Source organism: Phyllobates terribilis, unplaced genomic scaffold (genome assembly GCF_046119375.1).
Source record: "Phyllobates terribilis strain yellow unplaced genomic scaffold, ASM4611937v1 Scaffold_11__3_contigs__length_659146591, whole genome shotgun sequence".
Classification (NCBI taxonomy): Eukaryota; Metazoa; Chordata; class Amphibia; order Anura; family Dendrobatidae; genus Phyllobates; species Phyllobates terribilis.
The window spans coordinates 447,918,092-447,936,027 of record NW_027362771.1 but is presented as its reverse complement, the minus strand read 5'-3'; the positions used below and the strand labels follow the sequence as shown (position 1 = coordinate 447,936,027).

General features: G+C 38.4%; 1 protein-coding gene across 7 annotated transcripts in view; it reads right to left on the bottom strand.

Annotated features, from left to right (window-relative positions):
- Positions 1 to 17,936, bottom strand: part of NTRK3 (neurotrophic receptor tyrosine kinase 3) — an 874,029-nt gene that overhangs the window by 199,205 nt on the left and 656,888 nt on the right. For 2 of the 7 annotated variants that reach the window (XM_073653283.1, XM_073653284.1), the window contains exon 14: positions 5,162 to 10,943. The exons of the other annotated variants lie outside the window; for them this stretch is intronic. In XM_073653283.1, coding sequence (XP_073509384.1) covers positions 10,825 to 10,943 — 119 coding nt within the window. In that variant the 3' untranslated portion in view covers positions 5,162 to 10,824. Of the gene's footprint in view, positions 1 to 5,161; positions 10,944 to 17,936 lie in introns of those variants that run through there. 7 annotated transcript variants of the gene reach the window in all.

Sequence of the window (17,936 nt, the reverse complement as noted above, 5' to 3'; positions counted from 1 at the left end):
AAGTAAATTCTTGATTGGCTCCAACACCTAACCATACATTTCTGTGGCCCAGGACCAGAAATAATTTCAACAGGCAATATCACATTTACCTTAGCTAGTCATGTGTTGGGTACTTCATTACCTATCTATACTGAATTAAATTTCCATATGTTATATGCAGAAAGCAATGTCAATCATATTAATGATGAAAGGGTTGTATGAAAATTCAGAAATGTAAATTCTTTGCTCCTCAAAGCGTCACTTAGCTTTCCAATTACATCATGTTAATTAAAAAAAAATTCAAATAAAAAAACAACATTTCATTATTGTCACGCAGGTAATTCTAGGATGAGGTTCTTCAAAGCATTTTTGAGGCATTTTTTTCTTAGAACCATACACTGTGCTGATATTCCATAAGAATATGTGAATACATTGACAGCTGAATTTTATCTTTATACTTATAAAAAGGATGTCCCTAGATAGCGTGATGCTGTCACCACGGATTGCGCAGTGAATACAATGTAGGGAGAGCATTACTGACCAGTATTCTGAATTACTTAAAGGGGTTGTCCGGTACTTTTTTTAAGTTGCCCAATGTATTCAGCATGTGAGCATAAGTATCTCTGTAAATACCTTGTGTTGCAGATAATGCCTGTGAACGGCGCTATCACTGGCCACTCACAGGCATCACGTGACCCCCAGGTTGCTCACAGGCATAACGTGACCCCCGGCTGCAGCCGGAGCAGATATCCGCTGACGTCTCGACAAGTCCAGGCTGCAGACGAGGATTCCTATTCCGCGTTCCACTGGTGGCTGCTAGATTGGTTGCGGGGTTATTCCTCTGCGCCACACCCGGCATCTAACGCGCGCTCTTCCTCTACCCATTCATTGGGAAAGCACGTGGTGGATGCTGGGTGTGACACAAGGAATAACCTCGCCCACAACCCAGCAGCCACCGCTGGGATCGCAGCGTTGAGTCACGCCTCACTTGTCGTGACGTCCGCACGGGGTCACGTGATGCCTGTGAGCAGCCACTGATAGCGCCGCTCACAAGCATTATCTGCAACACAAGGTATTTACAGAGATACTTATGCCCACATGCTGAATACATTGGGCAACTTAAAAAAAGTATTGGACAACTTCTTTAATACATTTCCAGGAGGAATTAAAGACTGAGATGACAAAAAAATTCTAAAAATTATATTTCAGAGTTGTTAATATTTATAAAATACAAGTATTTTCTAAAACAGATATGTCAATGGAACTGAAATATTTGCACTTTATATTTTTTCGACTGCGGCACACATGGTGGTTTTTCTCAAAGGTGAAAAAAAAAAGAATAATGAAAACCAAATCACATTTTTTTAAGTAAACATTTTGCTTTCTTGCTTAATTCCACATGGAATCATATTTATTTCTCTAAAGGAAAAGATCATGGAGCTTTTTTTGTTTTTTTGCTCAATTATCTTCTTAGTTGCTGCATTTATTAATTACACCCGTTGAGCATGGAAGAAGCCTCAAGTAAGATAAACAAATCCTACCAAGAACAACATCTGCAAGTAGTTTGCATGTTCTTCCCGTGCTTGTGTCGGTTTCCTTACATGCTCAAAAGACATACTGATAGGGAATCTAGATTGTGAGTCTCAATGGGTATAGTGATGCTGGTGTCTGTAAAGCACTACAGAACATGATGACCCTACATAAGTCAGTAGGGTTTTGGCTATAAATTTTAACATGCCTGTTCCTTCCTTCTCTTGCCACCGGGGAATAGTAAGGACACTTTTCTATGCATTCAATGGCTCGAATTTAATGCTGAATTCGGAGACTAGGGACAAAATTCATTGAATTTGAAAAGTCCTGTTTTGACTTAAAAAAAATGGATCTACAGCTAAATTACATGGAACACAAATTAAATGGATTAACCAGGACTTTTTAATTTTTTACTATGGGTCTAAGAACTAACACCCAGGTAGTTGCTAACTACCTGCCTGTTATAACCGGAGCTGATCTCTGCCAGCAAAGAGCGGTCACAGACATAACTGCAGGGAGCCGGCTGTCAACCAGTATGACATTGGCAGTCACGTCACGTCCAGTCGACAACGCGGCAGAGAAGAAGAATAGCTGTTCTGTTGACGTGGAGCAGCTGAATCCCCGGCAGGAGCGGTCTGTGGCCGTTCTGAGCCGGCACCAGGTAGAACAGGCAGGTGGTTGCCTCTGTTAGCAATTACCTCCCTGTTAATTTTTAGGCTCATTGTAAAGAAAAAAGTCCTAGACAACTCATTTAAGTTGCTCATCAATGGGGCCATACATACGACTGGCGGAACAGAGATCTTTTTGTATGCAGAATACACATCAAAGCATGTTCAGCTGATTATCACATATGAGATAGTGTTTTCATGAATGCTTTTAATCACTATTTTGACGACTTCTAGGGAAAATCTTTGGATTTGATATGGCACACCACACAGGACTGTATAATTAGACAGTTCCATATAACGTATTACGAGCTGAAATGCACAGAGAGCCTGGGACCATACAGTGAAATTATGGGAACATTGAAATGAAGATGAAAATTAAGATCACATTAACGGTACTGGTTTAGCATTAGACATAACATTATATAAAAAATTATTTTCAAAGACAAATTATTTCTCATTCATAGGCGATCATTATATAAACCTCAGAATAAGTCATGTTTTATTGGAAGAATAAAAAACAATAAAGGGGTTTTCCAGATTTGGAAAAACATGGATGATTTCTTCCAGAACCACACCTTTTCTGTGTTATGTCCGGTAAAGCTTCTCAGCTCCATTATAGCAGATGACTGAGCTGCCACAACCTGTGGACAGAAGTCATGCTGTTTTTAGAAGGAATCAGCCATATTTTTCTAATTCTGTGCAACGCCTTTAGCAATTCCCATGGTTAAAACACGGGGTAATAACAGTGGTCAGCCCTGATGCATTTTTAGATATCTCTATAAATGTTTGCGACCTTGTAAGACACTAAAGTGGTACAAGCATCCAAAATGCCTACATTTTTCCAATAACTAATTATTTCATATGCCAGTCCTTAGTTCCATTCACGGGCATGGCACATACAAATTGACAAAGTTAAATAACACAGATGCATGTCATAGAAAATAAAGTGTTTATTAAGAAACTGTATATACTGAATATTTTTCGAATACACAAGATTTGTGTAAGCAGTTTCCCTATTATGGCACAATATTCATTGTATGAAAGTTACATTTTTCTTTTCAATAGGCTGAATGTGAGGTAATAACAATAATTAAAATATCAGCCTTATATTCCAATTCAATAGTAATTAGATAACTGGTTCAATAAAATGGCAAAAAAAGTAAAATATAGTTTCCCTGCAGTTGATCAACACGGCACAATACATTGTTTTGGTGATCACTAAATTTTAGAACAGAATGGTTATGCTAAAAGTGAAGGTCCACCTTTGATTACATTGGCTTTCTAGTTTAGCAAATGCATAAATGGCTCCATAGTTAGTAAATGTATAAGGCTACATTCACACATCCATGTTGATTTTTACATCCATGTAAAATAGACTGTTTTTTTGTCATGTGTCATCAGTTTTGACTCTGTTTTACATCCATATTTCATCCTTTGCTTCTCATCCATTTTTAAGAATGGAGTGAGATAATTGACTCTCTAACAATAGAACAGGGAAAAAAAGGATGAAACAATGAAGTAAAAGGTATGTCTTCCACTATTCAAACATATTTAACAGATCCCCATAGACTTTGATGGCCAAGTTTGACCCACAAAGTGGATGAGAATAAAACATGCTCTGAGTTTCAAGAATTGGACACACGGATCGGTTTTTGAAACGGTTCTGTATATGGATCAATGTGACTCTATGGGCCAGTGTGCTTTTCGTTTCAGAAATGGACAGCACATGAACAAAGATGTGTGAATGTAGCCGAAGAGACGTAATGAATCCTCATGATCATATCGTGCTCTTTATTTTGCAGTTTTCACTTTGTGCAGTGTTGCTATGTAATAGGATTCAAATTGGCTATGCACAGTGGCTACCAATTATCTTTAAAATGGACCTGAAACTGGCCATGTAATGGAATAGTGGCTGCAGAGCAGAATTTTTATTTTTTAATTTTTCATATCGGATACTGAGATGTTAGCTTGTAAAGTTTAGATTCTAATTTCCTCTTCAACCAATGGGCCATTGGAAGAGATTTGTCTCTGAAGGCTTATATTTTTCCTCTGCATGATGTCTCCAGATTGGGCAACAATTGGGAAAAAAAAATAACATACTCTACGAAAAAATTACAATTAGCTTTCTCCTGTAAGGCATTATGTACAATAAAAAATTATATTGTGGTACCATGTTAGCCAGAAAAATTGATGTAAATACTTTTTATGCCCAAAGATGCCAAAAGTATTCTAGGAGTGATACCTTTATTGGCTAACCAGAACAAAATACATGTTTAGAAGCTTTCAGAGCACAGAGGCTCCTTCTTCTTTGTAATCCAGCCTGAAGAAGGAGCCTCTGTGCTCTGAAAGCTTGCAAATATATATTTTGTTCTGGTTAGCCAAAAAAGGAATCAGTCCAAGAATACTTTTGTCATCTTTGGGCATAAATGGTATTTATATCCTGTAAGGCATGTAATGATACACATCCCTGCTCTCCTCCTTGATCCCACTCCTTACATCTACTGTGTAGAGTAGGGCAGAGCTATGTGTTATTACAAACACCTCTTGTATATAATTGATATGTGTTCTATTTATGAAAAATGGAGATTGGAATGAGGACTAATCCATAGAGTTAAATAAAAATTTGAGCTATAAAAATAGAATTACAGGTAGCAGCAAAAGGTTTTTTTATGTTTAAAAATGCACAAAGTGCAAACTGCAAAATAAATGTAATGGAAATGTGCTATAAATATGGTAGAATTTAAATTTATAAACTACATATGGCAAAAAATGGATCAACTTAATTAGTACAATCAAATGCATTTCTCCATATCTCATACGTCAAATCGAGAACAACTCAATTAGTGCGAAAAGAAGCTTTAATGACAACTAAACACCTCTCATCATCTAATCACTTGAAGTCTGCTTGGACACATCCAATATTATACTGAGTTTTGTTTATATCCAATGAATGTGCTTCAAGGGGTTTATTTTAGTCTTGAGGAACAAGGGTTGTTAATACTATAACCAAAATGTGTTGAGTTGATGATAATAAAAAAAAAATCATTGTATTGGATGTGTATGAGCAAACATTGTACGCTCTTTTTGATGCCAGAGAGTCTGAAAATGCTCAATATTGCTCCTTTTTTTTCCACGAGGTGTGTTATTCTCGATTTAAGAGCCTAGTTAGGTATAGAGATTCTTCTCTCTTCTTTTTCCTTGTTTTGGGTTTGGTTTTGAACAATAAATATGGAAATATAGACCCAAGTTTATATGCAATAATGGATAATGGAGGGAAGGGTACAGTTTGGACATTTTCTATACCTCTCACCACTCCCTAGGGGGTAAGGGAACCTACTTATAGGTTTGATCCAGTCTCCTTCACTTTACCTTTCCCTCCTTTATTGCCCAACAAATCAATTTGGGGTTTTTTTTATGATGGGGATCATCTAGGTATGATTGGTTTGATGCTTGAGTTTCTAGAACCCGATTGCCTTAGTTTTTGTGTTTTATGGTGAATATAGCCAATGTTAGACAAAGATGGATCTTAACATTATTAAACATAGCCAAATATACAAGCTATTATACTGTACTAATATATTCTTTATTTAAGCCAAGCTGTCAATGGTCTCTTAATATACTTTATCTGCTTTGTATATAGTCCATTATGTCTAGAATACAATACAAAAAAATAGAAATGTTTCAAATCCTTATTCACCAGCAAGTTAGCTATTTACAGAGATGTACTTACAAAAAATCCCCAAGCCCTCCGTAACTTTCTCCTTTTTTTTAGTATGGTATTTATAGTACTGTATAATGTCCTGTATACAAGGCAAATATTTGATAGGACCTTGTGACAATTACCCTCAAATTGATATAAATTAACCATGATGTTTACCTCTCTTAAATAATATAACTGTACTATAAACTATAACAAGATGGAAATGGACACAATTTAAAATTTTTAGCGGAGTATCTTGAATTTATTTTATAAATATCCCTAGATTTTATGCAGAAATTTGATGTGAGCTGTGAGCAAAAGAATTCTCTACTATGCATTTTCTTTATATTATCTGGAATAATTGTATTTGGGTTATATCATCATACAAAACATAGCTTTCGTCTGATATGTAGTTATATTTCTAAATGTACATACAAACAGACACATTTTTCAGGCACAATGGTTCAAGAAAACGCAGGCTTGGATTTTTGCACTCTTACTTTTTTTATATTATTTGGGTATTTTCAGGCTGGTGGACTTAGTGGGCTGTTAGTCTGATCCTGCTTGATACTATATATTTTAGTTCACTATGATATGGCAAAGATGGCGTTTGGCAGATATTTCATGATAATCACTACAAATAAAACTCTATGGGTATGTTGACACAAATGATAATTCTATCTATCTGCTGAATTTCTGATATTTTTAAAGGGGTTGTAGATTTGTATGCTGAGCAACGAAGCAGATGTATTTTAGACAAAATGCAGAACGGAACATTACAAATGAAGTGCATGCAGCACTAGTTTTCTATGTTGGTGGCCTAGAAGACACGATAGCTTAAGACCTTATGTATATAACCACATCTCGGATCTGTACAAGCTCAAAGTTTGGATGATACCATACCTCCATATGCTTCCTACTTGATATGTATAGTAGACATTGGCATGCCATATGCCAAATAAAAGTGATATACTCCTCTAGAAGCATTGCCTCTAGGGGAGAATATGCTATAATATGATGCCATATGGAGGCACCAAACAGTGTCAGAAGGATTTGCTACGACTCTGTGAACAGAACCATGTAAACTCCATGTGCCACTACACAGGCTCTGTGTGCATGGCAGAGCTGCATGCATGATGCTTTAGGATCTCTATATGATACAGGCTTTTTAAGCTCTTTGTATAAATGGAAATACTCTGCTATGGTCACCCTGCTTCCCCGTGAATTGGCAAAGATGTAATCAATGGAAACTAATTTATAACGATGTTTTGGTTTAATTGTTAAAGTAACTTTTATATACCTTTCACCATTTTATAAATATGGCAATCTCTACATTTGACATCAAAGCGCAAATTTATGAAACTTTCTAAATATAAATCAGTCTATTGTCCCATTCACACTGGCTGATTTCATGGCGGTAACGGGCACCAATCAACTATATTCAAGTTCTTTGGCTCTCATTCATCAGTCTGTTTGCACAGACTGACAAGCAATGATGGAGACAGAACTATAGATGAGCAAATTTATTCAAGTGGAATTGAGTTCTTTAATTTTACAAAAATTTGTATTCTCGTAAATTCAGCAATGTATAGGACAAGGCAAAAGGTTAAAAAAGAAAATAATACTCAGCTCACTACTTACTTGTCCCGCTGCCTCCACATCCTGCTGTCCGATTCTCTGCTCCTCTTTTCTCCTTCTCTGTCGTGTACATCCTCCTTTGACCTCATCACTCCAGGCCCTGGCTTCTGGCTCAACTTGGACTTGGATGTCACTGCTCACTCTGCCATCATGGCGCATGTCATTGACGTCATAATGTTACTACGCACGTCACCTGAGTGGCAAATAGTAACACCAGAAGCATGGACAAGCCAAGGTCCAGGGCCTGGAATGAAGAGGCTAAAGGAGGATGTGCATGATGGGGATAAGAATAAGCAGAGATACCTGGGACCAGAAAGCAGGCTGCGGAGGGTCTGGTGAGCAGTAAGCTCAGTATTATTTTTTTTTATTATTATTTTACATCCTATGTTTTTTATGCTCTGAGGTCTGGAGATACACCAGAACTTACTAAGGAACTTTCATTTCACATTGAATAACTTTCATGCAAATCAAATTATACTGTAATATCTGCGTTATTTGATTAATATGATGTTAGATTTGATCATCTCTAGACATAATAATTGCTGACGCAATCGTTCTTTCTCCATACAGTATCCTGTTATTGGAAGCAGATCCTTTATTTACACAGATCGATGTGCTGCTGAAAATGAGATTTATGCAGTAATATTTATCAAATCACCCAATGAAAGAACATTTTCATTGTTAGTCGGGTGATTACTGGCATGTTCACACGGGCAGTTAATCGTTCCCACTAATACTTGTTTGCCAGTTATCAGCTCATGTAAAAGGGACTTACCGTTTTTTTAATTATTTTTCATGCACTAATGGTACACATGAAAATAGCAAACTTTGTAATATTTCTTATCAGAAAAATGTACTTTTTTCTTTTCTTAAATTGATCAGCCATGATCAAAATTCTCAATTCTGAGGTAAACTTCCCCATTACTGAGATAGGAGATGGCAGCTGCTACTGATAAGTTTCTATGTAGATAGAAGGAGAGAGGAGGAGGAGAGTGGAGCTTTGCCTCTAGCTCCTCCCTCCTCCCATCTACATATAATTGTATCCATAGTAACTGCCATTTCTTATCTCAGTAATGGGACAGTCTGTCTTCACTGAATACAGATTTTACCTCAGAATTAAGAATTTTGATAAAGACTAAGTCTAAGGCTGTGTGCCCACTATGCGTTTTCCAAGCGTTTATGCTGCGGAATTTACGCAGCGTAAATGCTCAAAAATCCACAGCATGTCCATAAATTTTGCGGACATGCAGCGTAATCGCCGCCATTGACTTGCATTGAAATGCATAATATCCATGTCAGTATATTTGTACACACGGATATTATGCGTTTCTATGTGCGCATGGTACCCAAGTCTGGAGGAGAGGAGACTCTCATCCAGACCTGGGTACCATAGAAACTGTAAAAAAAAGAATTTAAAATAAAAAATAAAGTTTATACTCACCTTCCGATGTCCTCCCGGTGTTTTGTCTGCTCCGTCCGGTCTGTTGCATTGCTCGCGCTGTTGTGAAGGACCTGCCATGACGACACTGAGTCATGTGACCCATCACATGACTCAATGACGTCACCGCAGGTCCTTCACAACAGCGCGAGCCGCCCAACACACCGGACGCAGCGGAGATAACACCGGGAGGACACTGGAAGGTAAGTATAAACTTTATTTTTTTATTTTTTACCATTCTTATTCTTTTTTTTTAACTAACTTGGTCACACTACTATAAATCCATGCCGGTTGCATGGATTTATATAGTGTGAACAAGTTGTCAAGCACTTTTAAAAGTGATGCTAAAATCGCTTGGGAAAGTGCTTGATAACCCGCATGCAGAAATGCATGCAAAAACGCTTGACAAACGCTTCTACCTGGTGGGAAAAACGCATGTAAAAACCGCATGCGTTTTTCCTGCCAGGGAGAAGCGTAAAAAATATGCAGCATTTCTGCATCGTGGGCACACAGCCTAAGAGGTAAGATTTCTCCTTGTGGAGAGTGTTACCCCTTAGACCTCAGTCCAGAGCCTCTCACCCAGCCTAATGTAATCTCATACTTTGCACTGATTAAGGGTCAATACCCCAAAACACCGTGTCTGCAAATTGAGATTCTGATTTGGCTTTTATCCTAAGTCATATTACAAGACTCGTTAAAGGGTCAATAGCAACTTATAGGATTACTGCTTCCAACAGTTGGCGCTATAGAGTTCTACTACTCTCTTCCTCTCTGAAAAAGCAATTTGCATAGATAATGACTGTACAATTTTGGCAGAGAAAGAACTAGATTTTTCTGATAAGATATATTACAGAGTTTCCAACTTTCATGTGTACTATTAATTCATAAAATAAGAATTAAAACAACAGTTAATCTTTACGTTGCCCACAGCAACCAATAACAATGCAGATTTCATTTTTTAACAGCGAAATATGGAATAAATACAATGCTATGCTTGGTTACTCTTGGGCAATGAAGACAGGTTTTTCTTTCAGTTTCATGTTGGTTTTTTAAAGGTTATCAATCATTCTTAATTATACAGGGTGACTATAACAGAGCACAATCCCATGTACCTTTCCCTAAAAAAGACCAATTTAAACAAAGCAAATATTGATTTTGGTGATTGTATCATTTTGACCTCCCGTGTTGCTCCCTCCCTTCCCCACATAGCTTACCCCTAGAAAAGAAAATAATACAAATAATAAAAATTCTGACGCACAAAAGATTTGTAAAACATTTCATTGAAAAATAATTACAATTTCTCCTGTTAAAAAAGTAAGATTTTCGCTTCTCATATGTCATTTGTACAGTTCCAGAAACCTACGATGCCCTTTTCTTACCGGTCTTCATTATTTAGAGACTTCCGTGACATACAAGGCCCTGCTTTATGAGATCTCTTTAGGTTGCCATTTCAAAGGGTGATGACATCATTAATAAGGTGATGTGAAGTCACAGGATCACAGAAAACTCAAACACAGATTCCAAACAGGAAAAACACGACTAAGGATTTTTTTTTTTTTAAACAAATACAACTAGTGTTTATTATAAAGATGGCTCCTTTCGAGTCTGTCTCCCTTGATTTATTATAAGTTGCTGCTCCTGCTTCTGCTGCTGTTGCTGTGGCATGTCTGGATAATTTTGAAGCAGTAGCTACTGTAGTTAAAGCAACATTTATCTTTCGACAGAAATATGTTTCTGTCTTTTTTTTAAAAGTTTACAACAGAGGACTAGTGCAGTCTTGTGAAACCTTGATCCAAAAGTTTTCTGTGCCTCCCTTCACATTTTGAGAGAACAGCCTAAACTTGACAACATAAACAAGGAACTTTAGAGGCTTAAAAGACGTGGCGTCCTTTGCTGAAATAAACACCGACGTCGTGAACATAAATGCCTTGGTTAAGAGGTTTGGGGTGTCCGGGAAGGCTTATTGTGTTCAACATATATTCTCTGAAACCTAAAACAAAAAAGAAAAAACAAAGGCAAAATAAAGGAAGGAAAAACAAAAATAGGAAGGTACTTTAAGGAAAAAAATAAGCAAATAAATATTACGTAATTTTTTTTTTTTATTTTTTATTTTTTTTTAAAGGGAACAGATTATGAAATAAATTAGTTCAGTAAGATTTAAAGCGACAGGAAAAAAAGTAAAAGGGACTTTTCATCTATAACGCATATTACACAGTTTGCTATAATTAGAAAGGGCCATCATTTTTAATTATACTTTAAAATATTTTGTTTGAAATTAAGAAATAAGAGACAAACAGTAGGTCAACTATGATGGCACAAAAATACAAAAAAAGCAAGCAAAAACAAAATATTTCATCATCCACATAACATATGTGCCAGAGCAGCTCGTTCATCTCACAGTACTGCAATTTTGAAACATTTTCCTACATAGAAAACATCAGATAAACCTCGAAAAATATCTTAAAAGCCGATTTCAAAATAGTAAGAAATATGAAATGAGCATATCAATTTAGCATTAAATAAAAAAGTGCATTTGGAGCAAAACAATCTGCCAAATAACCAATGCAAATGGATTGCAAAACTGATGTAGTGATTACGTTGATGGGAAGGATGATGACGCGGATGACAATTGTGATAAAACATAAAGAGATATTAGATACTCAGTTATGAAATATTCAAAGGATCCAAGTGGTTCCCCAAAAGTAATTTAAAATGTTATAATAATGCTGCAAAGGCCCTATTCTTGTCAATAAGAATACTGAAACACTTTCCAGAACCTCATAGAGGTTTACGCAGTAAATGTGAATGGAGCCAAATACACACATATGCAGTGTCTGCACCCCAGTTGTTTGGATACGTATCTACTTTCTCTGGTGAATTATAGCATATTGCAAAATCATTTGTGTGACTATTCCAGATGTAAACCGGTCATGTATCACAAGGGTGTTATTTGTGAACGCATGTGATGAGATCACTATGAATATATCAGGGAATGCATAGATCTCCATGCACTTTTAATATCTGACAAGTCATGTTTAAAGGGTTTGTATCAAGCTAGGAAGTTATCATAAATCAACAAGATAGGTGATAGCACGCATGGCACTGGGAACCCCACTGATCTAAAAAATGGAGGGTTGCAGTGTCCAATCAAGCATGCATGCCACTACTTCATTCACTATCAGTGGGACTGGCAGAGATTGCTGAGTACAGCACTGCTCTATTCAGATGGGACATTGCAGAGCCTGCTATACAGGCTCTTTGCAAACAGAATTGCCATGTACAAGAGGCCTAAAGGTAGAAAGAAACCAGTGCCATTATACATTTTGGGAAATTGAGTTACGGTAATATTTTAACTAATTATTAATTAATACTTTGGGAAATTAAGATAATTAATTCATATTTTGGGAAATGTAGTTAATTTATCAATAAATTATTATATAAGATTTTTGCAAATGGAGATAATTTATCTTCAGCCCATTCTGCCTCAGTGGCACAACTTCCATGAAGAATAGATTGTATGGAGTGGCAGTGAAGCATGCGCCGTGCTGCTTCATGCAGAAGATACAGAAGTAGCCAAGTGCAAGAGCGCAGCGGTTTAGTTATCTCTCAACGATCTAGCAACGCATAGAAAGAGTAGTTTATATACATGCAGTTATGGAGGGGTGGAGGGCAGATTTATTGTTTCAAGCCTTTTAAAGTAACCAAGAAATACAGTGAAGGTATAACACAACTGAGAAGAACAGAGACACTGCAGGAAGATTAAGAGGAAGAAGAAAAGCAAGGATGAAATAATCACATTCAACTTATTGTAGTTATGTGATTAGAATCTATTATTATATTGTTAACGATTACCATATTTATTTTTTGGTCTGCCACTGAACCTTGGTAAATGTCCATGTAAAGCTGAACCTACTCTGTAATCTGAAAACCACAGTGGAGATTTGGGTCATTCATTTTCCTCTAACCTGGTTGAAAAGTATGGATATAAAATTGTTTGATTTGCTACTTGTAGTATTAAATTTTTTCTTAAAGGGCAGCTGCCACATTGAAAAACACTATTATTCTGCAGCTATGGGGTTAATCTGCAGGTTAATAGCATTCTGAACCTACCCAGAGCCTGCACTTAGACCCCCGCTACCAGGAGGAAATGAAATTTATTTCTCCAGGTAGCATTTGGGTTTCAGTCTCGGGTGCGGCACCAGTATGGTTTCAGTCACCGTTTTGTGTATAAAGTTGATTGCCTGACAGCAGCTCAGCAATAAGGCAGACTGTCATTTAGTGCTGGAGACACAGTTACATCCGCTGCCCTCTATACACAGAGCAGTGACTGAACCTGAACCGATCCCACCTTGTGACTGGAACCCGAATGTTACCCAGCTGAATAAAGTTCATTTCCTTCCAATGGGTGTAAGTGGTGGCACCGGGCAAGGTCTCAGAATGTATATCTGAAAAGAAAAAACTGTCTAAAATTAGAATTGCTTACAGAAATGAATTACTTAAATATTTTCCATGACTACATAAAAGGGTCACACATATTGTGACAACATAGCATTTATTCTAAATTATGCCAGACGTATTTTTCAGTATGTCAAAAAATTTAAACCATTGTTCATATGAGCCTGAACTCTTGAATCGATGTTTGTGGATTTGTTAAATGGTTGGTGACTACCAATTCTATCAGTCCTTGCAGCTTATTGTTCTGCTATCCTTGAACGACAAAGGTGCAGGTTAATTGAACAGTAGATGTTTGTTAATATGTTGATTACCCATTGTATCAGTCCATACAGCTAGTTGTTCTGCAAACATTACAGGACAAAATGTGCAGGTTAATTGAACACTCAAAAAATGAGAGATTACTTCCTCCCACTTTCACTCAATCCTGTGGAAAAATGCCTGTATAAGAGCTGTGAACTATAAAATGGGATCTGCCTCTGTTTCCAGACAGACTACATGACATTAGCCAAGGCACCAAGGCTCCAACCGGAGGAATAGAGATTTGACACTCTACAGAACAGCAACCAAGGAAGAATGGCACCAACCAGAGGAATACAGATTTGATTCACTGCCCATCACTGAACCCATGGAGATGTTTGGAGAACCCAAGTTAGGACATCAGGTCACCTGGCCACATACTTTAATGGACAGTATCAGCTTCCTAAGCTTGCCACTACCTCCTCTCTGTGGGATCCCATCAAAGAGGGGTTCTACTGGGGTGGGGTAGTTGGCCCTAGATGCCCCAAAGTCGCAGATGTTCTAATTTCAGGAGAATCAGCAGAAGGGGGAGACTCTGTTATTTTCAACATCTTGTGTACTTTCTGAGACTGTACTATATGTTATTGACTATTGGTGATCCAATAACGTATCACCCCATTGTGTTATCTCACCCTGTGTTGTCTGAGTAGTATTCTGCCCACTGGGAAGGAGAACAGGCATTCAGTGGGATGAACCCTGGTCCATGTGGTCTTTCAAAAGACTGCCAGGCCAGCAGACAAAATCACCCAGTTTCCCTCGTGTCTTCACACATATCAATTAGCTGGGTCAAGTGGTAATGACATACATCCTGTTCTTGTCAAAAATAATATGGAGTCAACCCACACCACAAGAATTTAAAATCACAAACATACTGTACATTCATATACAAGCTCACCATTTTGGGAAATGGAAAATTTTCCACAAATCTCCAAATCAGATGAGCCTACAGGAGCCATTATGTTTAAGCATTATCATGGGGAACATCGAAGTGACAAATGAACTGGGGCAGCATATTATGAGGGGCAGCAAATTATGAGGGGCAGCAGTTGGTGGCTTACAGTACCAGCTTTATCAGTTTCTCCATAATTAACTGTCAAAGTCAAATAAAATATTTTTTTAAATATCATGAAGCTACTAGTTGTGCCAGCTCATTTCACCTTTCTTTACTTATATCTTTCTCACAGCTACATTGATATGTGTATGGTCCAATATATATTTTTTTAATTCTGATAGTCAGGATTGAAGAAACAGCTTAAAGTTGTGTGAAACGGCTGCAGGAATACAATTCTGTATAGGAATTGTAATTAAACTGACTGAATGAGATGAACATCACCAAGGAGGTGAAAAAGTGAGATCTGAACTTCAATTGCTAACTTCCCACACATACCATAATTGAACGGCAGGGATGTTCTACCCACCCTGAACCAATGTGAACACAGAGTATGAGATGAAAGAATGAAAAACAACAAGGCTGTATACAATAGTTCACAACAGCAGATTACATCAATTCTAGCCTGAACATACAGTTACATGCAGTATATCTAAAATTTCAATGGTAAGATCAAATTGTCAGTGCCACCTTAATATACTGCAGGCTACGCAAAAAACAGGCTAGTATCTTAATAAATAAATCAGTTATCAAATAATACATTATTAGGAAAGAGCATTGTGAAGCAACGGCACCAGGGGAGCCCCGCAGAATCTGACTGTTGCCGCTTCTTCCGGTGGATCCACACCTCACCACCCGCTGGATGTCACACTACGCCAGACGGAGCGCATGATATGGATCTACCCATTGCGCCAATGTGACATTTCGCACCCCCCCTCATGAACTTGTAAGGTCAGATTAGCACAGTTCTACACCGTCACCTCCTGTCCACGTGGGTAGAGAGAGGCACCAGGGAGTGGAACAAGGTGGTCCACGCAGAATCTGACGTGGCCCCATTCTCTCCCACACTCCTGACAGGCTGAGAGGCTCTTTCACAACTCCAGTGAAACAGAGACTGTTCAGCCCGGATAGAGCTGCCACCAGCTTCTATTTGATATACAGAATTATATCAGGCAAGAAACTAGCCTGGTAGCGCGTCATTGGACCAAACAATAGACGTGAGGTTCGTGGTTCGAGATAAAAGACCAGCCCAACATTAAATTATATATTTAATTGCCATAAGGGCTCAGTAAACAATCTACTATATACATCAGGGTTATATATACAGTGGTCAGAGTTACAAATACAAAAGCATAGTACATCAAGCATAACAGATCTTAAAGCAAATTACCGGTTAGATGGAAAGCATGGCTCGTGGATTGGGCGACCACATGGGGAAGAATGTGTGCCCTGCTTGGTTGCTGGACTTGTCCCTCAGGTCTGCATGTCATGAGCTTCCCCAGGGAAAAGACAATAGGCTTTTGCTGCACAGACCTTCCAACTCTCTGGGAACTCCCACTACCTGCCCCCCTGTTCAGTCCAAGTCCACCCCCTATTCCTTCTTGACTAAGAGACTCCTAGAACTAACGTGGCCCATACCACCTTACTGGATAGTCCCAGGGAACCGGTTCTGGTGTCAACGGACCCGGCCCGCCCCCTGCTACCTGTGGGTACCAAACACAGCAGTTGTAGGAGGTTTCAAAAGGCTGGGATGTGTACCTCCTTCTCCCTACATGCTAGAGTGGGCTAGGATGCTGTCTGGCATTTGCTATCTTCCCCTGAGCTAGAAAATCCATTTTGGGAAGAGCTGGGACATATAGTTCATCCACAGCTCGGTATAGAAATAAAGTACCTTACACAGCAGAGCACATGTTGCTGAACAAAGGAAAGGATCACAGCAGGGGGGCTTGCCTGTCAGCTCAGTTCACACTGCAGAGGGACACTCACACTGAAGCCCCCCTCCCTTCTCTCTTACAGCTGGGAGCCGGGTTACGCTGTGCCTGGAGACCTGACAACCAGGGAAGATGTGATTATTCTAGAATATTCTTCACAAGCACCATTATCAATGAAATTCCTAATATTAAAAAATATGATTGTATCTTATAGTTATTTATAACTCTGATTCATTCTCCCTCTGCAGGCAACTGGGTGACTTGCGCCTCTTTGTTCGGATTCCTGCATGACAAAATTACATCACGGCACTGTGAAAGAAACATGATCTTTCATGGCAGTGATGACATCACGATAAATGTGATTTTATCAACCAGCTTTTCAAATAAAGAGAACCAGAGTCCCAAGAGACCAAATATAGGGGAATGAAGCAGAATTATAAAGATCTATTACAAGTAGATATTAGCGGATCTTTTGAAATTCAAATTCATTTAGACTTTGCCAAAGTTTCACCCAAATTTTGATTTGCGGCAAACAAATTTACGCGAATGTTAATGCTGGAGATATTGTAATAGCTCGGACAATACACATGGGGAGAAGAGAGAGAGGACCCTGCTGAACACAAGAGCTTACACTTCACAGGCGAGATAAAGAGGACCCCACTTACCATAAGAGTTTCCACTCTACAGGAGACAGAAAGAGAAAAAAAGAGAGGACCCTGCTGACCATACGAGCTGACACTCTACAGGAAAGAAAGAGAGAACTGTTTGACCATAAGAGCTTATACACTACAGGAGGGAGAGAGGACCTATCTGACCATAAGAGCTTACAGTCTATAGGAGAGAGAGAGGACCCCGCTGACCATAAGAGCTTACACTCTACATAAGAGAGAAAGAGTGGACTATGCTTACACACTGCAGGAGAGAGACTAACCTAGTGACTCTGGAGTCAGAAAATGGCTCGGCCGTACAAACTATGCTCCACTGAGAACCGCTGATCTGTGAAGGCCCAGGTACTGACCACCACTGTACAAGATGTGATTATCCGCTAGATGTCATAGCTGCAGAGCATTATGGGGAAGCCCTTGCAGCAACACCAAATGACATAACTCAGCTCTCTGATACTTCAGCAATGTGTGAACAGTGCGAGGCAAGGTTTTTTTTTGCGAACTACGAATTGAATCTAAAAATGTTCAAAATTGCATGACACTATGAATTTCAGGAAATTCTACGCAAACTCGATTCTCCACAGATCGATCCACTCACCTCTAATTACAAGATTTACTATTTTTTATATTTTAGGTTCATACAATATCATTGTAATATTGAAAATCCCCTTCAAGAGTTTTTTGTCCAGAGATGAAGAGAAACGTATTTACTTAGTTCTAGACAAAGGCCTCATGCATACAGCTGA